Below are 27,780 nucleotides of genomic sequence, written 5' to 3' on the forward strand. Positions count from 1 at the left end.
GAGAAATTGCTCTTTGCTAAGAAGATTTATTTTTTTTAAACCATTTTAATTGAAAACAATCACAGTAAGGTACTTAATGTTACCCAGAAATGATTTGATATTGAGATAAAATCGGCTGCATTGGACCTTTAAAAATCCTACTCTGATTAGTGATCCCATTTCATTGCCTGAGTATAGATTAACAAGACATTATTTCACAAGGTCTCCATTTCTGCCAGGGCATTCCCCAAGGTATTGAATGATATTGTTGTGAATGTAAAAGGAATGCACTTATGCTTACAAGGTGGCCTAACAGAGATTTTGCCAAGATAGTGGACCGTTTTTTCCCCAAACCAACAAACTCCATAAAGTTCATGTTTGAGATGAAACTAACTGAAATATGTCTGCTTATTTCCCATCATATCCTTCTATCTTGTTGTGTATGGTTGGTTACTGCTCTCTTCAAGTGAGCACCTCACCACTACCCTTCTTGCCAGTGGGTTGAAACAGCAGGGGTTCCCAAACATTGGGAAACCTACATAACCTACTTTAAATAATGTCTACACATCATTAATCCATTCATGATTGGCTAATATGTGTGTGTTCTAAATGCAAAAACTTGTCCATGACTTATCCATGTATTTAATACTAACAGAGAAAACCTGCCAAACAGAAAACATGACTGTTTCAACATTCACCCATGAAAAACTGATTGTTTTCATGGGAAGAAAAGTTAAACCTGGAAACATCAACTTGATTGTTTTCATGAGAATCAAAGTTAAACCTGGAAACATCAACTTGTGAGTCAGCGTTTATATGGCCTACTATGCCAGCGTAAACTACTCTGATGATACAGGGACTAGAATCAAAGTGGGAGGGAATAGTCACACACTACGCATATGAATACACGCCTCTTTCGAGGCGAAGTTAGAAGCGATGGGTAAGTGAGTGTGTACATGTCCGTAAAGGCTGCAAGTAGGAGGCAAGGAAAGGCGCGGTAATGTTGAACATCGATGGAGCTCGTGTAATTTGGTCAACAAGCATTAAGGGTTTCAGTAAGTGTTGAAGTGTTTGACGTTTACCAGCTGCACGGGGTTGATATGTGTTGATGTGCCATGGTTTCACCTCTGTGCGCTGGTGTTCTGTCCTCCTCACGGTATCCGGATGGGAAATCTCTGCAGAAAAGTGGCACACTGGCCTCGAAATTAATTCCAGAATTCTCCAACATCGGCAAAGTATTATAAAGATATGGATAAACACTGCAGAGTGAAGGATGAAGCCACATCAAAGGCAGCAACGCGCAAGGAAAACAAACAGAAACATGGACGGCTTTTTCGAAAGAAATCATTGAAGTCGGTGGGGAGTTTTGTAAATAAAATTATCAAAACTTTGGGCACTTTTACCCATTTTGGAGACGTTGCAGTTCAGGGCGCAGAGGATGACGATGGAGGGTTTCGTGACGGGACACCTTGCACACTCAGTGCCAACTCAGAAAATATCAAAGAGGATGTCCAGGTCGCCGGGGAGGATTCTGTTAAAAATAATTCGATAGCTTCTTCCCGTTGCTCGGTGAAAGAAAGGGTTTTATGGTGCTATGGTGGCAACATTCCAGGTGTTCTAGGCTTGAAAAATCACGGGAACACCTGTTTCATGAACGCCGTGGTCCAGTGCTTGAGCAACACTGACCTGCTCGCAGAGTATCTCGGGTTGGAATGGTACAAATTGGATTTGAGTCGAAGGAGAATTAATGGGATTGTTAAAAGTGAAGACACGCAGCATGCCAGAGGTGAAGTCACGGAGCAGTTGGCATCACTTGTTAGGGCACTCTGGACTCTGGAATACATCCCGCAACTGTCCGTGGAATTCAAGGTAGGCTATAGTTGGCTATTTGAGTTGCTCTTATACCTGTGTACTAACAATATACTTACTATGTAATACACTCAGGACAAGCCTTTATAGTACCAGAGATCCAGGGGTGAAGATAACTGCTGTATTTCCATTTGTCCCTGTATACCTTGATTGCACCTTGATTGAAACCGCAACATAAAAAACTATGCTGCAGTCATTCCTAACATGATAAAAAACAATTTGTTTGACATTTGCCTAAAATATTGAGGGGATTTACAGAAAATGTTATCATATTGGTCAATAATCATTTCACTGTTAGTCTACACCTGTTGTTTACGAAACATGTGACAAATAACATTTGATTTGATATTCCAAAAATGATGCTGAGGCACTATCCATGACATTGGAGCTCATAAGATTTATTAGCCTATAGGTAACCTGTTTATTTTTTACTTTACAAGTCAGTGCATCTTGGAGCTTTGATAGCTATGCTGAACTCCAGTTCATCTCTACAGTGCTTTTATAGTATGTGAGTTTACCCAGATGGCTTTTAGTTCACCACTTACTAATGAGGTGGCTGGCTGGCACTGTGTGTCACTGGAGTCTGAGGGCATGGGATTACCAGGTGTCTGTCTGGAGTGCTGAGCTAGCACTTTGTTCCATCAGACACTCACAGCACAGAAGAACCTTGAACATAAACAATGGACTTACTATACTCTAAACAGACTTTTGAAAGATGGTGTGTTATATTGAGTGTTTTCCAGGTATGGCGGCTTCGAACGCTGGGCTTTAATATTCCAGTCGCTGCGTTGATGAGCATATCACCTGGCCGACTCACTACCATTTACAATATTGGAGTGTTTCTGAATAGGACACACTTCATTATGTTAGTTAGGCAACATTGCCATAGAGACAACTGTTTATTGAGAGGAACACTCTCCATTAAAGGATCTGAGAGTGGATCTGAGTGTGGATCTGAGTGTGGATCAGGAGGCGGTGACCGTATCAGTTTCCCCTCAGGCTTTCCCACCCTGCCCACGCCAAAGAGGAGGAAAACACAATTATCATACTCCCGCGCCTGCAGTGCTAAGCTCCTATATAGTTCAAGGCCAGATAAAGAGAAGATGATAAGGGGTAGGACAATACATTCACAATGGATTTATTCTTGGAAATGCTAATTGATCTGTGAGGAGAAGAGGTGTAAGCATAACTAGAGGCACACCTTCACCCTGCATTGTGCAAAGCCAGGGGCTCAATCACTTTGCCTCTAGCTCAGTGTAATGTACTGGAAGTAGAAGAGTTAGAGAAGTTTTGTCTGGGTGGTGGTCAATGAGGGGCAGATTGAGAGTGCCCAACCACAATACCAGACTAAATTACTATCCAGAGATTGTATTACCTTTATTGTGCAGTCAGTGCTGTACCTCCTGCCAGAGAGGTCTCAGAGGAGAATCAATCCTAACTAGTTTATTTGGTCTCTGTCTGACCCAATGTTCTGTGTGACCGTTCCTCTCCTCCAAAAAGTAACTCTTTCTCACAATCTCACTCTTCTAAGGATACCCTGCCAACTCCTCTCCATCTATAGCCACTTCCTTCTTATCTTGTGGGGCTCTCCTTCTTATCTTGTGGGGCTCTCCTTCTTATCTTGTGGGGCTCTCCTGTCAGATTTTGAGAGGATAAAAATCTGAGCTGGCTTCATGTAGTCAAGATAGTTGAGATCTCAAGATAGCTGTAATGATAAATACTCAATGCATGTGATGAGATCTTTCCTGTGTTTAAGTACACACAGGCGTGCATCTTGGCTGTGGCTCTGTGACCAGAAGAGTCATGAGTTCATGTCTGGCCATCTAAAACGGTTTTCTATGTAATTCCACAGCTGTCTGCAGGCACCATAAGATAATCAGATAGCTGTCAGCCCCCTGTCTGAGCCCTTAGGCCATGGGAGCATCAGACAAAACAACCAGCCATCTATAAACAATCAAAAACCTTACCCCGTAATTTAAATGGCCCACTTCATAATTATCTCAGAGCAGAGTTCTCAAACAGTATTATCAGTCACTCCACATGCCTCTGACAGAGTAAGAGGAGATAGAGTGAATAGCATAGACAAGGAATAGCAAAGAAGGTGGATAAGTGTTTGGGTCATAAAAAAATAAACACAATTTTGGAGGAGAAAATTAAAGTGAATGTAAGTAAACTTTATGATGTAACACAATGTATTAGCAAAAGCAATTCGGTGGTTGCACACGTGTGCTGTTCAGTTACAGGTTAATATCCACTCTTATGCACCAAGTCAACTCTAATGTGAGAATGACTGACAGCTTGGCAGAAAGAAATGACTTTTCAAGCCTCATTATAAGCAGGCAAAATGTATTTTGAGTGAATTCAGAGGAGAGGTCATTGGTTTATTAGAAGCAAAAAGTTAACATTAAATGGTGATCTGTCCCGGTGTCCTCTCAGGCAGGTTGGTGGCGCAGACAGGAGAAAAATAAAACACAAAGGTAGCTACCGCAGGATGACTGGCACTGAGCCACATTCCAGTAGCACCTTGCAGGACTGACGCTGTCGGGGGAGGGTTACTGAAATGTGGTATCGAAGGTTAAGTACTGTGTCCGTGACTTTATATATATATTCTTCCCGTTCATCATGTCCTACCTGTCACTGTCCTCTGATCTGAGGGCTTCATTCTACCTGCTCTGGGATCAGAATCAGATGTGTGTTTTAAAGAGTATCTGATCTGTTTGTCCTAGTGCATTCTCTGAATCCCTCCTGGTGGATTTCACTGTTTGCATAGAGGGGCCAGAGAAGGTTTGAAAACAGAAACTCAAACAGTTACTCAACAGCTAGTATATAGGTTTCAATAACATGGGAGAGGCCTAGGACAGGGGTCAGGGAGGGTAGGGAGAGAGGGATGGAATTCAGTCCTCACTCCCTCCCTACGGAGCAGATGGACTATCTGGTCGTGTTTGAAGGATAAATCAGTTTAGAGGTTTGACATGTTTGTGTGATGACTCATCACTGTGAGAGTGACTCTGGCTTCCAAGGATGTGTCAATATTTGGGGTCTCCTTTTAATGATTAGGCTATCTGATCTGGCAGAGCTTTGGGTTTCAGGACTTTAAATATGAAGTGAAATGACTCAGTGAAGTCACAGGGAGATGACACTTGTTCTTGTTCTGTAAATCTTCTCTTCAGGCGTACACAGGGGTTTAATTGGGCTGGGTATGATTCAAATGAGGCCCGGGACCTTTGGTCAGGGGCGTCATTCACCCCAAAAATCTGAGTGGGCACAAAGTACATGAGGATGGCTTGGGGGTGATCCATATTGGGATATGTCCCAGTCCTGAAGTTGGAGAATGTAGCATTTTTCAAACACCCGAAACAGCATTTTGCTGCAATCTAGAACTATAGTAATTAAGCTTAATTCTATGTCAAAACTGTTTATTTTTCTGCGTATCTAAACATCTAAACCTCTTGAGCTGTCTGTATCCTCCTGACAGTCTTTTTTTAAAGAAACTAAATATGCTTTTCTGCATCTCTGCAAAAATGTGGGTAAAATATTGAAAGTAATGTGAGTCTTATTCAGGTCATATAGTAATTGCTTGCTTTTCTAAAGGCATGCCAGCTAATATAGTTAGACAAGCTAGCTACTCTAACTTGATTGATAGCCTGAAATGGCTTCTTGGTAGCTAGTTATGATGTTGGGAGATTAGGAATCTATCTGGGCATAAAATTGCTAGGTGGCTAGTAGTTTTATTTTTAAAATAATAATAATAATATATATTAACAAGACAAATCTGTGGGGGTACGTGCACCTGTGCCCTCTATGGGCATGACACCGCTCCCTAATTTTGAATTATATAATGAAAAATGTGTTGTCCACATTTTCATTTTCCACAACCAAAAACATGAGTAGGCAACTGCAAAATCAGACAACCCAATAGTAGAATAGTTTACCTATTAAATTGTTCAGCCTGTCGCATTCTATGCGAGAAAGTAAAATTCCTCTTGAAGAGCACTCAAATTAGTGCTCCACGGGGAGAGACATGTGGATGTCCAGTCATTGTACAACATTCTTAATACAGTCGCGGGAAAACCCACATTTGAAAGCAGTTATGATGGCCACTGTAAATAGCGGATGATCACGGAGCGTTCTAGTGTTACTACACTTATTTCTCAAATCCCCAAAATGTGTAAAATGCACTATTTTAGAACCAAATTTTTTAGCAGTGGAATGGTTTATGCTCGTCAGAGCTCGCTAATGGCGTTGAATGCATAAGATTGGGGCTAATTGTAACACGGGTCAGGTGTAACAGGTAGACCTGCAATAGTTCACAGTACATGATCCTTGGTTCTCTGAGTGCCAGTGGAATTTTTTTTGGGGGGGGGCATTCAAGTCATCAATATATTGCTGACTGGCAACAAGATAGCCTAATGTTTAGATCTAAGAGTTAGCATCAGGTGGGCTACATCAGGTGATAATGCTTATTGCTAAATAACACACCTGCCTGATAATATGTTATTGGGCTGATTTCCAGAGTGGGAAATTCTATTTTAGAATTTTCATTTATTTTGGAATAGAATGTCCTTTTAAAAGGTCGACAGAACTGAACTTCTCACAGTCATACCCCCCACCTCTCAATTTAACCTCTGGGATATGTGGGACGCTAGCGTCCCACCTGGCCAAAAGCCAGGGAAAATGTAGAGCGCCAAATTCAAATAAATTACTATAAAAATCAAACTTTCATTAATTCACACATGCAAGAAAATACCTATGACTATTGGATGTTCTTATATGCACTTTAGTATTGCCAGTGTAACAGTATAGCTTCCGTCCCTCACCTCGCTCCCCCTGGGCTCGAACCAGGAACACATCGACAACAGCCACCCTCGAAGCAGCGTTACCCATGCAGAGCGAGGGGAACAACCACTCCAAGTCTCAGAGCGAGTGACGATTGAAACGCTACTAGCGCGCACCCCGCTAACTAGCTAGCCATTTCTCATCAGTTACACCAGCCATTTGGCTGATAGGCATGAAGTCATAAACAGCGCTGTGCTTGCGAAGAGCTGCTGGCAAAACGCACGAAAGTGCTGTTTGAATTAATGCGTACGAGCCTGCTGCTTCCTACCATCGCTCATTCAGACTGCTCTATCAAGTCATAGACTTAGTTATAATATAATAACACACAGAAATACGAGCCTTTGGTCATTAATATGGTCGAATCTATCATTTCGAAAACAAAACGTTTATTATTTCAGTGAAATATGGAACCGTTACGTATTTTATCTAAGGGGTGGCATCCATTAGTCTAAAAATTCCTGTTACATTGCACAACCTTCAATGTTATGTCATAATTGTGTAACATTCTGGCAAATTAGTTTGCAACGAGCCAGGCTGCCCAAACTGTTGCATATATCCTGACTCTGCGTGCAATGAACGCAAGAGAAGTGACATAATTTCACCTGGTTAATATTTCCTGCTAACCTGGATTTCTTTTAGCTAAATATGCAGGTTTAAAAATATATACTTCTGTGTATTGATTTTAAGAAAGGCATTGGTGTTTATGGTTAGGTACAGTCGTACAATGATTGTGCTTTTTTCGCAAATGCGCTTTTGTTAAATCATCCCCCTACGTTGCATCGATTATATGCAACGCACGACACGCTAGATAAACTAGTAATATCATCAACCATGTGTAGTTAACTAGTGATTATGATTGATTGATTGATTGTTTTTTATAAGATAAGTTTAACGCTAGCTAGCAACTTACCTTGGCTTCTACTGCATTCGCATAACAGGCAGGCTCCTCGTGGAGTGCAGTGAGAGGCAGGTGGTTAGAGCGTTGGACTAGTTAACTGTAAGGTTGCAAGATTGAATCCCCTGAGCTGACAAGGTAAAAATCTGTCGTTCTGCTCCTGAACAAGGTAGTTAACCCACCGTTCCTAGGCCGTCATTGAAAATAAGAATGTGTGCTTTACTGACGTGCCTAGTTAAATAAAGGTGAAATAAAATAAAGTATTAATTGTCAGTTTGAGTCAGATACCTCATAAACCAGAGCATTAATTATACACACATATTACACAGTCCAGAGTTATACGTAATTAGGTCAAAATGGCCATTGTGGACACCACAGAGAAAACTATACCTTATCTACAGTATCAATTATTTATCTTACGCAATTACCAGATTTCACGGACACTGATGAAGATAACTATAATTACCATGGGAGATTTGCCTCTGTAACCGCAGCTTGTAATTGTAGCATTATGTGTCTACAGAGGACTTACTTCTGGAAACTGCCTTGGAGAGTTAATTTAAAGTATGTCAAGAGTTAAAATCTTTATTGTCTGTACACTGCCATCAGACTAACTTAGGCTATGTAGAACACAACAAAACAAGTCGTACAACATCAATATAGGTTTCATCTTGCTACCTCAATTGTGCTTTGCCTTCCATGCAAGATATTTACAGTAGGTTAAAGCTGTACAATGAGCAAACCTATTACATGAAGGCTATCTTCTGTGCTGTGCTGCTAGTCTCCAAGAGGCCATTATGTCATGCTGTTCTTTCTTGACACAAAAGGGACAGACTTGCTACTGGCACAGGGACAACTAGACAATGGATTTGTCTGCACAGTCTGAGTTATGGCCCTGTGTTTGTGATGTTTTAATTTTGTTGTCCACATTTTGTGTAATTGTGTGTAAGGACCTGTACAGTGTGATACTTCTCATCCTGACTTTGTCTCTGACTAAAAATAGACACTGTAGGAAGAGGCACACTTTCAGACAGCATTAGGAGACTACTCTCTTCTACTCCTACTTTTGCTTTGACACATCCCAATAATCACTTTGCTCTCTGTTTTTTAATGTGTGTTCACTTTGTACAATGTTCAGCTGAGTAGCTACTTTGAAGATAGGTAGAGAAAGCAGTACCTCCCACACACGGTGTGTTATTATACAGGTTGTACCAATGATAGCGAGATCTACTGTACTGTATGATAGAGTCATACAGTATGTCTGTTAGATACCAGGGATTATTTGGCAGTGATCACAGGCTGCTGTTCTCTCCATAATCTCTCATTACTGCTGAGGCTCCTTCAGGCTGCCAGCTGCGGTTCAGCCGGTTAATTCCAGAGTAATTGAGTCGTGTGCCACTCAGTCTTAAACCACAGATTTCAATTTACATTGTGTTCCATGTGGGCTTAAGTATTCTTCAACCTACTTTTTTGTGGCAGAGTGATATCTAAGGACGTATTTCATTTGATGTTGCTTTCTTAAATGTCAGAAGAACGGTCTTTATATCTGTCAGTTAAGTTTGGGTAATACTAGTACTATAGTTGTGTGTGTGGTGTTGAGACAAATGTTTCTGAATAACTGAATATGAGGGGGTTCAGTGGGAGCCATCCAAGGTCAGCTCTGATTGGGCTCAGCAGCATTTGAGGATTTTCTGCCCGGGACCTGAAATAGCTTTGTCTCAGACAGTGGGCGACGAGGGAAGCGTGAAGAGCATTAGGGAAAATTTGCAATTCAAGAATCCCTTTGTTCTGCGTTCTGTGGAGACGGACATCGGGCTCGAGGCAATGATTGACCCGCTGTGGGTCCACTGTGGGGGCTGTGCTACAGGAATTAGGCCTACAGCTGAGCTTCCTGAAGAAGGGATCCTGTGTGCAGCCAGGTGGACCAACAGACACACCTAGGGTCCTATAAAATCTGCGATGCGGAGAACGCGGACAGAATCACGGAATCCAGACATTAAAATGGAATTCAATAATATTAAAACATTTATTAAACTTAACAGGAACTCAACTAAATGTATTGAACTTGTTAGAAAATTAATTAATTTGCACAAGATTATCATAAATCAAATAAAATTGTATTTGTCACTTGCGCCGAATACAACGTGTTGACCTTACAGTGAAATGCTTACTTACAAGCCCTTAACCAACAATGCAGTGTTTAGAAAAATGAAAGTTCAAAAAATATTTACTAAATAAACTAAAGTTATAACAAAAGAAACACTATAAAATGACAATGACGAGGCTATATACAGGGGGTACCGGTACAGTGTCAATGTGTGGGGGTACAGGTTAGTCGAGGTAATTGAGGTAATATGTACATGTAGGTAATGGTGAAATGACTATCCATAAATAATAAACGACAAGTAGCAGCAGCGTAAATAAAAAATAAAAAGGGGGGTCAATTCAAGTAGTCCAGGTAGCCATTCAATTAACTGTTCAGTAGTCTTATGGCTTTGGGATAGCAGCTGTTATGGAGCCTTTTGGATCTAGAATTGGCGCTCCGGAACCGATTGCCATGTGGTAGCAGAGAGAACAGTCTATGACTAGAGTGGCTGGAGTCTTTAAAACATTTTAGGGCCTTCCGCTGACACCCCCTGGTATAGAGGTCCTGGATGGCAGGAAGCTTAGCCCCAGTGATGTCCTGGGCCGTACGCACTACCCTCTGTAGCACCTGGTCGTATGCCGAGCAGTTGCCATACCGGGCGATGATGCAACCAGTCAGGATGCGCTCGAAGGTGCAGCTGTAGAACTTTTTGAGGATCTGAGGACCCATGCCAAATACTTTCAGTCTCCTGAAGGGGATTAGGCATTGTCGTGCCCTCTTGGTGTTGGAGTCGTGCTTGAATGAGCAGTCGTGGGTGAACAGGGAGTATAGGAGGGGACTAAGCACGCACCCTCGAGGGGCCCCCCGTGTTGAAGATCAGCGTGGCAGATGTGTTGTTGCCTACCTTTACCACCTGGGGGCGGCCCGTCAGGAAGTCCATCATCTGGTTGCAGAGGGAGGTGTTTAGTCTCAGGATCCTTAGCTTAGTGATGAGCTTTGAGGGCACTATGGTGTTAAGACATGAACAAAATGCATCAGTGATTCGTATTTTCCTTAAACTTTCTGAAGAGGCAACACGTGAATGCCCCTGTCTGCGTGTGCTCGTTTGTCTACCACTTTTTGTGTAGGCATTAGCAATGATGCTAATACTGATCCATCTTCTGGAGATGGGAAGGCTTTCCCAAAAGCCTATACCTACCTGGTAGAATGATATCATGATTATCTGCATCAATCCAGTGGTGATTTGTTTAACAAACTCTGCAATCCCGTGTCCTCCAGAAACACCACTAACCAAACAGTGTTGCTGTGCAATGAATAAAAGGGGATCTACACCCAAAAATGTAAATGTAATATATTTTTCCCAGACCTCAAAAGGGGTCTCCTGATGTGGTTTAAGCATTGGTGTGGACCTAAAACATACAATTTTGTTGTTTTCTATCTAAAAAAATATATTTTGAGAGCAAAAACCTGAAAAAACTGAAACCTGGAAAAAACAAACGGAGAAAACGGAATTTGGGGAAAAAACAAATGGAATTTGGCAAAAAATAAAACTGATTATATAGGGTCTTGCACACCTCAGTTGGCCAGTGAATATCACACGGTGTGTTTCATGTTTCTATGTAAGCGGGAATGGCAGTAAACAAACCAATAGCTTTTGGTACTGCAATTTGGGTATTCCTGTCACATCTCAAATCCTAACAAGCTGTCAGATTTGGATCTGAATTATCCCACTGCTGTTTTAGTTTTTCACTCTAATGCAAAATGTTTGGATTATCCGGACAGCAGAAGGTTATTCATGCATTAAGTCTTTACTTCAAAAGCACACTTTGTGGTTATAGTACATTCATCTTGAATTACATCAATGTAAAGATTTTAAAACAACAGTCAGCTAATCTGTTTTCTCTGTCCATTGAAGACGCACTAATTCACCAATGTTTACAATACAGTTTTACATGGACTCCTTCATTGACCATGTGACTCTCCTTTCCCTCTCTAGAGTATAGTATCCAAGTATGGATCCCAATTCCGAGGAAACTCCCAACATGACGCCCTGGAGTTCCTGCTTTGGCTTCTGGACCGAGTTCACGAGGATGTCAACTTGTCCTCCTGCAGCAACAACAATAACAAGACCAAAGCCCCAGGGAAGGTAAGAGTGCTTTCTCCATCCACTGTCACACAGTCACATTGAACTGTACTGAACTCAAAGTGTAGGCTTGCGCTACAAGTCTCAACAGTGCCTTGCACTCCTCACTCACAAGAGCAAGAACTACTGTCTGTAATATCTATTGCTATACAGAAAATTATCTTTTCATATGCTTACAGAACCTTGGTTTCACAACAGAACGTCAGTTTCTCCAGGCATTTGCAACAGCATCTTTAAGTTCTTTGCAGCTCTAAGTCTGTACAATTTAAATTCAGCTCTCAATTATTGATGTACTTATCTACCCTTGGATCTATACTAAATGTGCTAACACAGCATTTATCGACTTTAATTTATGTACTCTGTGATTCAGAAAAATTCTGAACAGATGTGAGAGGAAGAGCAGCATTGCATAGAAGTTACATATTTCCTTCTCTCCAGGGCTCTAAATGGCATATGAATCAACAGATAATTCTGATAACCCTGTGTGAGGGATAAAGCTCCCTCTATACCTTGTATTGCCTACCCCCTTTGGTGAAATTGTTCATGCACCTGTTTGGAAACAATTGCCTCTCTGACAAACGTATTTCCTGTGTTTGTGGGGAGGAACAGCTTAGAGCTGTTGTGATGGCTTTCCATAGTTCTGTCTGTCTGTGAACATGCCCTGTGTGCTGCAGCCGTCTAGCTGATGCCACAAGTGAAACTGCTGCTTTCACAGGAGACCTGCAACTTTGTTCTATAATGTCTTCTGTGCAGCCTGAGGAGTAGAATCAAAGCTGGGTAATTTGCTGTTTGATAATTTCTCTGTGCATGGCTCCTCCTGAAGGTATGCCTGTGGGCACAGTGGAGCCTGACACCCCCTGGATAGGCCTTTGATCGGTTCCACTGTGCCCATTAGCAGGGAGTTTCATGCATTATTAAAAACATATTTCTGCTTTTGAAATACACCCCCTCTTTAGCAGTGCTATCAGGGTGATAACCAATGGAATGATTCATACCAAGTGCCAAATTCACAGTTGGTGAGTCATCACAAATATATCTAAATGATGTCAGTGTCCCTTCTCCCACAGACCTTACTCCACTGATTTATTCTGTTGTATCATCGCTATTCTGGTGGAGGGGAATTTCACAGAACAATACATCACTGTATTTGGGATTCAACATGTCTTTATCAAATTGGTATGCGAACACACGGAAAACAATCTGTTCCACTTTTTTGCGTGTTAAGTAACAGAAGTGAGATGCATGGTTTGAGGGAGGGTAAATGGTGCTGTGTTCCAGACCAGCACAGCTTACTACACGATGACACTGGCCAGAATGAAGCCATTGGCTTGGCTACTGCTTAGGCCTGCTGGCTCTTGTTTTGGATAAAACACAGCTTGGTCTTTGTTGCATCAATTGAATTTGACACTCTGCATACTTGAATTAATAGATCAAAGTAAGAGGTGGTCTCAAGCTGTGGTCTGTTGAAGTGAATCTCACTGACACTAACCATGTAGGGACCTACTGAACCAAAGGCTATGGTTAAGACTAGAAACTCGACTGTGTGTAGGCTAAGACAGAGGTTTTGAGATTCAGTTGCCAGTGTGAACTCAGCTTTGTGGTCTTGTATCTAAGATTCCTCAAAGTGGGATTTTCTTACTTCATCTATCTTCTAACAGGTTAGCAGGTTAGTGTGTTTGCATATGTGTGGGTGTGTTCTTGTGTTTATGGGTGTATGCATGTGTGTAGGCTAAGTGATGCTCAGTGAGTTGTGTGTGTGTGACAGTGAGTGTTGGTATGGGCCCCAGTTCATTGAGCCATTCAATTTGGTTGTTTGCTTTGAGCAATGAGCATTCGGTCCCCTCACACGCACTTTCCCCTTTCTCTCCATCTATCCATATTTCTGTTGACACCCCCATCTTTGTTTATCTGGCCATATACAGTACTATGCAGTGTCTATCCAATACTTGAACAAAGCTCCAATCTGAGATGAGTTGCCCTTCAGTGCAGGGCCAGAGGGCACAGGAGGTGATCTGGACTGTGTCTCTGTCTCTCCGTATGAGGCCACAGAGGACATCAGAGGAGGCTGGGACTGGAGGACTGCTGATAAGGCCTGTCATTATAAGTCTGGGACACGTCAAGGAAAAAGTTGCCACACTTTGTTAACACCCAAGAGTCTGACGGTGTGAGGGACAAAAACCTGCTGTTTTTGACAGCTTGCCGCTCCACTTCATCATTGATTTTACACTTTTACTTTAGTTTAGGCAAGACAAACTGGTAATATCAATTTGGTTAGGCTATCTTCCCACACCACACCTCCAATGGTTCACCTTTCTGTGTGAAGGAGACCCATTTGAACTTTTGAACTTGAACTTTGAACTTGTTATTGTGTTCTCTGTCTGCGGGACTTCCTCCCTATATGACCCAGAATCTCTGATGGCACAGCTAGCAATGCAGCGCCTTAGACCACTGCGCCACCCAGGAGGCCCTCTTTTGCCCATCTTAATCTTTTCTTCTTATTGGCCAGTCTGAGATATGGCTTTTTCTTTACAACTCTGCCTAGAAGGCCAGCATCCCGGAGTCGCCTCTTCACTACTGACATTGAGACTGGTGTTTTGCGGGTACTATTTAATGAAGCTGCTAGTTGAGGACTTGTGAGGCATCTGTTTCTCAAACTAGACACTCTAATGTACTTGTCCTCTTGCTCAGTTGGGCCTCCCACTCCTCTTTCTATTCTGGTTAAAGCCAGATGGAACTGTTATGTGAAGGGAGTAGTACACAGCGTATGAGATCTTCAGTTTTTTGGCAATTTCTCGCATGGATTAGCCTTCATTTCTCAGACCAAGAATAGCCTGACGAGTTTCGGAAGAAAGTTCTTTGTTTCTGTCCATTTTGAGCCTGTAATCAAACCCACAAATGCTGATGCTCCAGATACTCAACTAGTCGAAAGGGCAGTTTTATTGCTTCTTTAATTAGCACAACAGTTTTCAGCTTTGCTAACAAAATTGCAAAAGGGTTTTCTAATGATCAATTAGCCTTTTAAAATTATAAACTTGGATTAGCTAACACAACCTGCCATTGGAACACAAGAGTGATGGTTGCTGATAATGGGCCTCTGTACGCCCATGTAGATATTCCATACAAAATCAGCCGTTTCCAGCTACAATAGTCATTTACAACATTAACAATGGCTACACTGTATTTCTGATTAATTTGATGTTATTTTAATGGACAAAAAAAATGTGTTTTTCTTTCAAAAGCAAGGACATTTCTAAGTGACCCCAAACTTTTGAATGGTAGTGTATATACAGACGTGCTCAGATTTGTTGGTACCCTTAAAGCTCATTGAAATAATGCTTCATTCCTCCTGAAAAGTGCTGAAATTAAAAGCTATTTTATCATGTACACTTGCATGCCTTTGGTATGTCATAGAATAAAGCAAAGAAGCTGTGAAAAGAGATGAATGATTGCTTAATCTACAAATATATTCTAAAATGGCCTGGACACATTTGTTGGTACCCCTTAGAAAATATAATAAATAATTGGATTAGAGTGATATTTCAAACTAATTAGCTTCTTTAATTAGTATCACACGTCTCCAATCTTGTAATCAGTCATTCAGCCTATTTAAAGTAGAGAAAAGTAGCCTGTTTAAATGGAGAAAAGTAGTCACTGTGCTGTTTGGTATCATTGTGTGCATCACACTGAACATTGACCAGAGAAAACAAAGGAGAGATTTGTCTGAGGAGATCAGGAAGAAAATTATAGACAAGCATGGTAAAGGTAAATGCTACAAGACCAACTCCAAGCAGCTTGATGTTCCTGTGACAACAATTACAAATATTATTAAGACGTTTAAGGTCCATTGAACTGGAGCCAACCTCCCTGGTCGTGGCCACAAGAGGAAAATTGACCCCAAATTGAACATAAGGATAGTGCGAATGGTAGAAAAAGAACCAAGGATAACTGCCAAAAAGATACAAGCTGAACTCCAAGGTGAAGGTACATCAGTTTCTGATCGCACCATCACTTTTTGAGCAAAAGTGGGCTCCATGGAAGAAGACACAGGAGGACTCCACTTTTGAAAGAAAAACATAAGAAAATCCAGACTGGAATTAGCTAAAAATGCATATTGACAAGCCACAATCCTTCTGGGAGAATGTCTTTTGGACAGATGAGTCAAAACTGGAGCTTTTTGGCAAGTCACATCAGCTTATTGTTCACAGACGAAAAAATGAAGCTTTCAAAGAAAAGAACACCATACCTACAGTGAAACATGGAAGAGGATCGGTTATGTTCTGGGGCTGCTTTGCAGTGACTGGCACAGGGTGCCTTGAATCTGTGCAGGGCACAATGAAATCTCAAGACTATCAAAGCATTCTGGAGTGAAACGTACTGCCCGGTGTCAGAAAGCTCTGTCTCAGTCGCAGGTCATGGGTCCTCCAACAGGATAATGACCCAAAGCAAACAGCTAAAAGCACCCAAGAATGGATAAGAACCAAACATTGGACTATTCTGAAGTGGCCTTCTATGAGTCCTGATCTGAATCCTGTCGAACATCTATGGAAAGAGCTGAATCTTGCAGTCTGGAGAAGGCCCCCATCAAACCTGAGACAGCTGGAGCAGTTTGATCAGGAAGAGTGGGCCAAACTACCTGTTAACAGGTGCAGAAGTCTCATTGAGAGCTACAGAAAACGTTTGATTGCAGTGATTGCCTCTAAAGGTTGTGCAACAAAATGTTTGGTTAAGGTCCCATCATTTTTGTCCATGACATTTTCATTTGTTTTATTATTTACAATATTATGTTGAATATAAAATAAAAAGCTATTTCTATTAAGTATGGAATGAACAGTGGTGGATGCCAATTACTTTGGCCAGTTTCAAGTTATTTCAGAGAAAATTGTGCATTCTTCATTTTTTGTGGAGTGGTACCAACAAATTTGAGCACGTCTGTATATATATTTTTTATTATTATTCAATTTCAAATTACAATACAAGAACAATGAAACATAGGACATCACTACACGTATATTTTCTCTGAAGAAACACAAAATAACATTAAACGTTTAAAAAAAAATACAATCACGAATTGACTTTCAAAAGTTAAAGTACCTCAAATAAAATATAGGCCAGGGTTTACAGTTGTACAAACCTGTGACAGAGTTGTGATATTGCAGTGTTTTTTTGTTATTGACTAATTCTAGAGATTTTATTAAGTATTGGATTTCAAGTAAATAATATGTTGCATTTGGAGACATATTTCAAATATTTGTTTTCGTTACCAGAGAGAATGAAGAAATGAACGACTAATTCAGTCGTTTTGTTTTCATTTGAATAATAACATATTACTTTCATTGTAAATACATGGGTTTTGTCATGGCTTCAGTATGCATTCTGCTCTGGCTGTTGGGTAAAGACAACCCCTTCCAGAGGCTCATTGCTTGTCTCTGTGTTGGCTTTATACTGACAGGAATAGGAATCATGCTTCATATTGACCTCAATTAGATCTGTGGAAGTCATTATTAACCTGCCCTGGAAATCACATTAGCATGTCCTGATTAATGCCAAAGCTATTAATAATGACAGTCAACTGAGTCATTTAGCCTGAAATACATGACTGACTAATCGATGGACAGACATCACCTCTCATGCAGCTGCATCTCAATTTGTACTAAGCTAATGCTACATGTTCTCTAATGATATGGGGTATGCCAACAAAGGTATACGACTGTCGACTAACATGTAGTGGGAGTTCAGCAGGTGTCAGGGTTGTGCTTGTAGTGAGGCTCTCCTCTCTCCTGACTGAATTAAGTATTCTTCTTGAAAACTTTTCTATAGGTAGAAAAAACCCTCCTACAATCTTGTAATACTGTCTATCAGAATAAACTCTATATCAATAAATGACATGTACACGAACACACACACACACACACACACACACACACACACACACACACACACACACACACACACACACACACACACACACACTGTATATAGACTTTCTTTCTTTTCTTTCTATTGTGTTATTGACTGTACACTTGTTTACTCCATGTGTAACTCTGTGTTGTTGTTTGTGTCGCACTGCGTTGCTTTATCTTGGCCAGGTCGCAGTTGTAAATGAGACTAGCTTACCTGGTTAAATAAAGGTGAATTCATTTTTTTGAAACACACATACACACAGACTAGCACTGTGTGGTCTCTGTCCAGAGCAGAACATCTCTTTTGACAGTCATCTCTTATGTTTAGCCAGAACCTCTCCCAGCCGCCTATGAATGGACTGAGCACCGGCGTTGTCATGGATTTCATTTTTTTATCAGTATGGAAACATGCGGCCTGATAGACTGTAGCCAAGGAAATAATCCCATGGCTCATACAGTACACTACCTACTAACGGGATTTATCCTGCTATTCTCACTGTGCCCCCCTCCCTCCTCCCCTGGCTCAAAGTCTGCTACTTACCATACTCACTCTTCCCTTTATTGGTCTTTTTAGAGCCCTCTAAGAATTTACAGTAGTATCAGCTAGCCACCCACAAAGGAGCTCTCCTCAGGGGAGAAGGCTTTTAATGGCTCTCTCAGGTGACTGACTCCATGAAGAGAGGTCTTCTTATTTTAGCACTGCTCAGACATCTATCACATCTAACTGTGTTTATCCTTCTCACATCCCAAATAGTCAAAGCCTTGTTGACTTCTGGTAGAAGGGGCTTGAAAGAGGGAGTTCAGAGGAGTTTAAGGGTTTGTTGTGTTGTGTTTGTTGTTGTGCTGTGGCAGGCTGAAGCTCTGCCACCCTACTGGAGCTATTGCCGTGCCAGTGGAGTAAGCCCAGGTCACATGGAGGATGGAGGGAGTGAGGCAACTGGTTTATAAGTCCTCTCATGTCACCACTGAGCCCAGGGAGGAAGCTCTGCTAACCCAGGGGCTGAATTAATTGTTTTTCAGCACGCGTGAACAGTGGGAGTTCCCCCACCCCTGAGCTTCCAAGCTCAAGTCAGTGGTTCCCAAACTTTCATTCTGGCCCCCCTTCCATCATTGGGGAACATGTCTCGCCTTCCCTCTATGGGCACAAGTACTGTCCACGACACAAACTTTTCACCCCCCCTCTTATTGGCTGAAAGACCATTTTGCAGTTTAAAAGCTAATTTCCTGTATTTCTACACGTTTTGCCATGTCTTACGTGTGTTCATGTTATATCTGAGTGACTCAAACATTACAACAAAATCAACAGGCTAACAACCTAGCTAAAAAAACATTAGCTCACATGGGCTGGTTGATCTGGACATTTCTGACAAGTTATAAATAGCTCTCTAAGGTCTGCAATGACTGACATGACAAGAGGAAAACTGATGATGCACTATGTACTACACACAATTTCGAAATGGCACCTTATGCATTCTACTGTTACTATTATCAAGAGTAAGTTGTAAGCTCGACTGAGTTCCTTAAAAAGAATACACACACACATACACAGGCACACACACACACAAATACACACGCACTGTGGTCACACCATGGAACTGGCATTCAGTTTGTTGACCGTTTATCACTTAGGAAACAGTGCTGGTGTGAAGCTCTCTCTCTGTATCATGAATGCGGCCCTTTGTAAGCCGGTGGAAGAAAGAGACGCTTGTTGAGCACTGCTAGTGAAGCGAGGGAGAGGTGAGACAGGGTTGTGTTGGGCTCTGTACAACAGTGTGGCTGTGGGTGGGGAAGCCTTAACGGGTAGTGACAGACTGACAGATAAGCAAACCTCAGCAATGTTGCAGAGTCAGTATAGTCAAGCAACTGTTGCCATGTTTGATGATATTTCAATTATTTGTATGTGATTTACAAATGTGTTTACTTATCCAGAACAAGGAGCAGTTTGGGTACAGTAAGGACTTTTGCTCTCAGTGAACCCTCAGCCCTCCTACAGCGTTGGAACATGAATAAGGGACTGTGAATGTAATGCAGTTAGTGCTGTCACAGCAAACACTCTGGGCTGGTCCGAGCCATTCACTTTAGGGAATGGGATATTCACCAGAGGGCCTTGGGAATCTACTGTATCTGTGCCCACGGAGAAGCAGAGGGGAGGTGTGTGAGTAGAGAGAAGAGCAGTGAAAAAAAGAACAGTGTTCAGGGTTCAATCTTGGGTCAAATCTTGGGTCAAAGAGGATTATGATCAGTGGTACTCATGATGCAAGCCAGGAAAAGAGATAGCACTGAAGGCGAGCTACCAGAGACACTCAACAACAGAGGACATTCCCATGCAGGGTCAAATGACTCATGTCCTGCAATGGTTCCTCAGCCATGCTGAGCACAATCATCACAACGATCAGTATCAAGGTCACCATGGTCAGAAACACTATCCTCAGAACCTTTTAAGGCATCCTCCTCTCTTCTCTTCACTGTCTCTTCATAACTGTCTCTAACTAAGCCAACCACCAATACCTGACTACAACAACATCACTTACAGTAGCAGCGACCATCACAACGTGCCATGTGTGGTTGCTGTTTTCCAGTCAGAGAGGGCAGGGTGCAGGCCTATTGTGCCTGTGAGTGTTTCCTCTCCCCAACTTTGATTTTGTCTGCTCTGTAGAACAGAATGGCTTCCTGTGACTCGGAGCCACCCAGCTGGAAAAGCAGCTTGGAGGAAAGGGTCCCAATGTGACCGCTCTGTGTTTGTGTACTCCTTTGACCTCTAACCCAGATTAGTGTTGATTGGCCGATACATACTGGGCTCATGTTCTGTATCGGCTTCCCCACAGAGCAAGACAAAGTGTGTGTGTGTGTGTGTGTGTGTGTGTGTGTGTGTGTGTGTGTGTGTGTGTGTGTGTGTGTGTGTGTGTGAGATTTGTGTGTGTGAGATTGTGCGCATGTGTGTTTGAATTATTGTTGACTTCTCGTGGAGGTTTAATTTGAGAGCGTCCCTCCCTTTGCCAGGAGCACTGTTCTTGAAAAATGACCTTTTTTAATTTATCTGCAGTCTGCCGGGGTTGCTTTCACTGGCACAGACACAATTAAGCTGCCTCAGACACCCCAATGTATCACTCAAGGTTTAAGGAGCGGTTAAGGACATTTCTATATACTGCACTGCACTGTCGCTGAGCCACCACTTCTGTGTGGAATGCCTTCTCCAAGTCTACCTGTAAAAGGGCTCATAATTATACAGGCTAGTTGGCAGCAGATTTTCATGACCGTTTGACTTGATTTCACTTTATTTGGATGTCTTTGATAAGTTCTTTTGAATGGGGTAACATGTTTTGTAAACCATTTATAACACCTTATACACTCGCTGTAAACATTCTTGATAGACATACTGTACATGTTTCTGTAAGTATATTCCAAAGTTATTACACAGAGGTGGTCTATATAAATAGTTACTAGCCTTTCTGGACTTTTGCTCCTGTCATTACATCCCCATCTGTGGGTGTTGTCTCCTGCCTGTAACCACAGTGTGTCAGCAGCACAGTAATAAACCCCATCAGCTCAGGAGACCCACCTCCCTGTCTTTATATGAATTCATTTCCTCCTCTGCCTCCTAAAAACCAATCGGCTTATGAGACACTAATGATTAATTTCACAAAGTCATAATCATCCACCCAAAAATGTGTTATGAGCATTTTTCTTGAATAGTACCTCCAAGTATTTTCTTGGCTCGCAAAGGCACTTCCAAAAAGTGCTGTGTTTCCTCCTTCTTTCTGTTCCAGACTTGATGGTATTTCCATATAAAACAGGCAGCGGAGCGGCAGGGCAGATCCACTCGGCATTGGTGGAGGATGATTCTCTCCACTGGGCTGTAATGTTTTACTGTCATTCTACTTTTTACTGTGGAGGTCCTGCGAGTCTGCTCTATAGAATGATATCTAATGTAGGTTACCAATGACTGTAGCATTGTGGAGATGACCTCATACACCATGTGAGAGAATGTTACAGGATGCCAATAATTGTGCTCCACCAGTGGGTTTTACCATGGTTGAAAATCTGTCAAATGCTCTCAGAGAGTAGCCCACCAGGTATGACTGACATGAGGTCAGAGAGACCAGGACTGAGTCACATCATCATCCCCTGCTGACCTCTAGCTACTGCCTGGCTATTATTTCCACTAAAAGGAAAGGAAGTGGACCTCCATGCAGACCTGCAGGTAGCTGTCTGGAAATCCCTCTCCAATGAGGAAAGTTGGCATGCTAGCAAGGATTCTGGGAAGGGGTTGGTTGGCTAGGGTCGGTTGAGTTGATGCATTACAACTAATCATGTGTTACATCGTCATTCACCTCAAACCACTGCGCCTGAACCCACTCTGCTGATATCTCATATACTGTTGTAGAATCATTGTCAGAGGTCTCGCTACCACTTTAGCTACCCTCCTGTCACTAGCTGTATTCTCCAACTGAAGAACTATACAGAGAAGTGTCCGTGCATTGAGGGCTTCTACACTCCTTCTACACTCCTCTCCTCTTATATCATTACCCCCTCCAGGACTATGTCCCTCTGTCTCTCAAACCGCTAATAATTTTATCCTTTCCTTCATTCTTCTGTAAAATCACAGAGTCCTCTGCTGCCTTTTCTTCTCAGTTATGAGACTGTCTCATTCTCAATCCCCTTCTGTGAATTTCTGACCTCAAGACTTTGGGATTTAATTACTAGCCCACCCATCTGACTGGCTTAGTGAAATGGACAATCGAATGGTGTGTCTGGAGCATACACCCATCTGACTGGCTTAGTGAAATGGACAATCGAATGGTGTGTCTGGAGCATACACCCATCTGACTGGCTTAGTGAAACGGACAATCGAATGGTGTGTCTGGAGCATACACCCATCTGACTGGCTTAGTGAAACGGACAAACTAATGGTGTGTCTGGAGCATACACCCATCTGACTGGCTTAGTGAAACGGACAAACTAATGGTGTGTCTGGAGCATACACCCATCTGACTGGCTTAGTGAAACGGACAAACTAATGGTGTGTCTGGAGCATACAGCTAGAGCAGATTATGATCTGTTGTGCCAACAGCCTGCCTGTATGAAGAGCCATAGACCCTTAATGCTGATTCACTTATATCAAGGATGTCTACATCCTTGGTTATAGCTTCATGGAAGTGCTTGAATGTGAGATCTCCATTTTACATTATTATATGTCAGCCTTTGTTGAACATTGAGTTGACAGATATAGTATAGTATAGTATAGATATAGTACGTTGAATGTAGCCAGGTTCCGCACTTCTTTATTAAATAAATATTTTACCCCCCAATTTCATGTTATCTAAATGGTAGTTACGATCTTCTCTCATCGCTGCAACTCCCCTACGGTCTCGGGAGAGGTGAATGTCGAGAGCCATGCATCCCCCGAAACACGACCCTGCCAGAACACACTGCTTCTTGACACACTGCTCGCTTAAACCGGAAGCCAGCCGCACCAATGTGTCAGAGGAAACACTGTTCAACTGACGACTGAAGTCAGCTTGTAGGTGCACGGCCTGCCACAAGGAGTTGCTAGAGCACGATGAGACAAGGAAATTCCGTCCGGACAAACTCTCCCCTAACCCGGACGATGCTGGTCCAATTGTGCGCCACCCCAGCCTGTGACATAGCCTGGGATCAAACCCGAGGCTGTAGTGGTGCCTCAGCACTGCGTTGCAGTGCCTTAGACCGCTGCGCCACTCGGGAGGCCCAGGATCCGCACTTCTGAGAATGACATATCAAAAGATTCAAGGAAAACAATTTCACTTAACTGTCAATAGCATGTGCTTTCAGGGTACTGTAATAATTATATCTGGATTGTGGTGTACATTTTTTTAACTAGTAAATACTACAGTATTTAATTTGCATATAATTTGCATATACCCTACCCATTCCCCTCCCCATATCCCAATTTGTGCCACCCATATGTGAGGAACCGACATGCAAGTATATATCATATATTGTGTTCCTTACAGGTTATAAGGAGCCGAAGCTCTGAACTCTATTCAGACCCTAGTCCTTACTACCTACAGGTTATGGAAAATGTTCTCTTTTAGTATATCTCCAATAGGTTTCCTCAAGTAGAAAGCCTCCACTTCTATGTATCAAAGATAATAAAACAAAAACACTATAGTACATACTAAAGTATATTACAGTCCACAGAAACACTATAGTAAATACTACAGTATACTACAATCTGCAAAAACACTACATTAATTACTATTATCTTTTATTACAGTATTTACATTATAGTTAACTGTAAATACTACAGTATACTACAGTGTTCACTGTAGTGTTTTTGCAGATTTAGTGAATACTACAGTAAAGTCAGCAAAAACACTGAAGTGAATACTTAAGCAATAAGGCCCGAGGGGGTGTGGTATATGGTCAATATTAACACGGCTAAGGGCTGTTTTTAGGCACGACACAAAGCGGAGTGCCTGGATACAGCCCTTAGCCGTGGTATATTGACCATATACCACAACCCCCCGAGGTGCCTTATTGCTATTATAAACTGTTTACCAAAGTAATTAGAGCAGTAAAAATACATGTTTTGTCATACCCGTGGTATACGGTCTGATAAACCACGGCTGTCAGCCAATCAGTACTCAGGGCTCGAACCACCCAGTTTATAATGTAGTTCCATAGTATACTATGGTATTTTCTTCATGTGGGCAGCTGTCGTCAGAAACAAACCAGAAATCATGGTACACTATATATACAAAAGTATGTGGACACCCCTTCAAATTAGTGGATTCGGCTATTGCAGACACACCTGTTGCTGACAAGTATATACAATTGAGCACATATCCATGCAAGCAATCTCCATTGACAAACAGTGGCAGTAGAATGGCCTTACTGAAGAGCTCAATGACCCACAACGCAGCACCTTAATAGGATGCCACCTTTCCAACAAGTCAGTTCGTAAAAGTCCTGCCCTGCTAGAGTTGCCCCGGTCAACTGTAAGTGCTGTTATTGTAAAGTGGAAGCGTCTAGAAGCAACAATGGCTCAGCCGCAAAGTGGTAGGCCACACAAGCTAACAGAACGGGACCGTCGAGTGCCGAAGAGCGTAAAATCGTCTATCGAGTTCCAAACTCCCTCTGGAAGCAACATCAGCACACAAACTGTTAGTTGGGAGCTTAATGAAATGGATTTCCATGACCAAGCAGCCGCACACAAGCCTAACCCGCGGGTATGCTATCGTGTGCAAATAGATTTTGTTCCCCCCTGTCACGGTTTTCTGTATGTGAAGGAAGAGAGTCAGACCAATATGCGGCGTGGTAAGTGTCCATGGTAAATCTTTAATAAAGAAAGTACTGACACTGCATACAAAACAATAAACAAATGACGACCGTGAAGCTACAAATTAGACCTGTGCTGACACAAGCCACTGACATAGACAATCACCCACAAACAAACAGTGCAACCCAGGCTACCTAAGTATGATTCTCAATCAGAGACAACTAATGACACCTGCCTCTGATTGAGAACCATACTAGGCCGAAACATAGAAATAGACAAACTAGACATGTAACATAGAATGCCCACCCAGCTCACACCCTGACCAACCAAAACATAGAAATATACAAAGTAAACTATGGTCAGGGTGTGACACCCCCACACCAAACGCGATCACGACACGCAGGTTAAAATTTCAAAACAAACTCTGAACCAATTATATTAATTTGGGGACAGGTCTAAAAGCATTAAACATTTAAGGCAATTTAGCTATCTTGCTGTTGCTATCTAATATGTCCTGGGATATAGTTGTTATTTTCCCTGAAATGCACAAGGTACTCTACTCCCACAATTAATCTACACATAAAACGGTCAACCAAATTGTTTCTAGTCATCTCTCCTCCTTCCAGGCCTTTTCTTCTTTGGATTTATATGGCGATTGACAACTAACTTTCATAACGTGTATTACCACCACCGAACTCCGTTCGTCTTTCAGTCACCCACGTGGGTATAACCAATGAGGAGATGGTATGTGGGTATCTGCTTCTATAAACCAATGAGGAGATGGGAGAGGCAGGACTTGCAGCGCGATCAGCGTCACAAACAGAATTTACTTATATTTTAGCCCCTGGCAACGCAGACGCTCGTTGGCGCGCGCGAGCATTGTGGGTGCAATAATTTAAAAACATGTATGTTTAAATTTATTTTGCAGCGTTCGCGCAAGTGATGCGAGAGGTGTAGTCAGCATGTAAGATCACCATGCGCAAAGTCAAGCATCGGCTGGAGTGGTGTAAAGCTTGCCACAATTGGACTCTGGAACACTGGAAACGCATTCCCTGGAGTGATGAATCACGCTTCACCATCTGGCAGTCCTGACGGACAAATCTGGGTTTGGCGGATGCGAGGAGAACACTACCTGCCTGAATGCATAGTGCCAACTGTAAAGTTTGGTGGAGGAGGAATAGTAGTCTGGGGCTGTTTATCATGGTTCGGGCAAGTTGCCTTAGTTACTGTGAAGGGAAATCTTAACGCTACAGCATACAATGACATTCTAGATGATTCAGTGCTTCCAACTTTGTGGCAACAGTTTGGGGAAGGCCCTTTCCTGTTTCAGCATGACAATGCCCTCATGCACAAAGCGAGGTACATACAGAAATGGTTTGTCAAGATCGGTATGGAAGAGTTTGACTGGCCTGCACAGAGCCCTGACCTCAACTCCATCGAACACCTTTGGGGTGAATTGGAATGCAGACTGCGAGCCAGGCCTAATAGCCCAACATCAGTGCCCGACCTCACTAAAGCTCTTGTGGCTGAATGGAAGCAAGTCCCCCCAGCAATGTTCCAACATCTAGTGGAAAACCTTTCTAGAAGAGTGGAGGCTGTTATAGCAGCAAAGGGGGGGGACCAACTCCATATTAATGTCCATGATTTTGGAATGTGATGTTCGATGAGCAGGTGTCCACATACCATTAGTCATGTAGTGTATAACCAGTCTTGAGATCCCAGGGGTCATTGTAGCTGATACCCTTTGTGAACTCATAGAAGGATACTAAGGCCAGAATTCTGCCTCTGGACAGGTCTGCTTTCTAACATATTCCCACTAACCAGACCTGACCAGACACACACATCATCTAGCAGGCCACTACCACCTACTACATACTGAGGTCAGCCTCACCCTGTTCAGCAGAGCATTCCCACTTAGCATGTCCATAACGATGCTCCCACAAAGAATGATTCCCTATGAGGGGGGGCTCTGACAGTAGTGCTGCTACACCTGTCCACCTTGACTAAAGAATAGGCTATTTTTAGAGAGGGACATGGTAGGAGGTTTCTCAGAGGGAGACGTCCATTATTCATTAACGCTGTGCATGTCAGCGCTGTGTAGTGCACTCTCTCTCTCTTTCACTGTCTGTGTGTTCAGCTCTACTGGAGAGGTTAGAGCTCTGCTGTTGCAGCCCCTTTTCTCAATCATTCTCCCCTAGTGCTCTGCTCCTTCCAGAAGCACATGTCCATCTCTCTGTTTTCATGGATGCTTCAATTATTCACGGCAGGCCCATTACTGGGAAACCTCGTTCCCCTTTACGCTCCATCCCTGAAAACCCATCAGGACGAGACAGGTGATCCGCGCAGGATATTTGCTGGAATTCCTCTGCGGTGAAGTGAAAGTGCCCAGGTTCCTGAACACTGGTATGAATCACTATGGGTGACATTTGGGTTAATTATTTAAGACCTCACTAGAGGACAGACCATTCTGTTAATGTGTGTGATTTCAGGCTCTCAGTCAGCACCACAATGAAATAAAGTCCCGTTATCAGTCTTTGTCTATTCATTACACTCTATGGAGAGTTGACTCTGGGTAAATCTTTCAGAAGTGAATCACTGTGGTTCTCAGTGCTACCAGTGCCAAATCCATTTTTAATGGCATCTCAACTGGAGAATTGTGTTTACTGTGTGAAGTGAATGGCCTCAAGCGTGGTGGAGTGTCGTAAGAGCAGGGAGTTTGTTTGCACTGTAGTGCTTATTATCTCGATCTTATCCTTCAATTTTACACTTACCAATGTCTGGACATGGATTTAAATCGCTGTCAAAACTGTC

General features: G+C 42.4%; 1 protein-coding gene across 1 annotated transcript in view; it reads left to right on the forward strand.

Moving 5' to 3' along the window:
• The first annotated feature begins 855 nt into the window (after positions 1-855).
• usp43b (ubiquitin specific peptidase 43b) overlaps positions 856-27,780 on the forward strand; it is a 95,280-nt gene continuing 68,355 nt past the window's right edge. The window contains exons 1-2 of the mRNA XM_036941255.2: positions 856-1,848; positions 11,662-11,811. Coding sequence (XP_036797150.2) covers positions 1,228-1,848; positions 11,662-11,811 — 771 coding nt within the window. The 5' untranslated portion in view covers positions 856-1,227. The remainder of the gene's footprint in view (positions 1,849-11,661; positions 11,812-27,780) is intronic.

The sequence above is a fragment of the Oncorhynchus mykiss genome, chromosome 13, assembly GCF_057628025.1.
Source record: "Oncorhynchus mykiss isolate SJ-2025 chromosome 13, ASM5762802v1, whole genome shotgun sequence".
Classification (NCBI taxonomy): domain Eukaryota; kingdom Metazoa; phylum Chordata; class Actinopteri; order Salmoniformes; family Salmonidae; genus Oncorhynchus; species Oncorhynchus mykiss.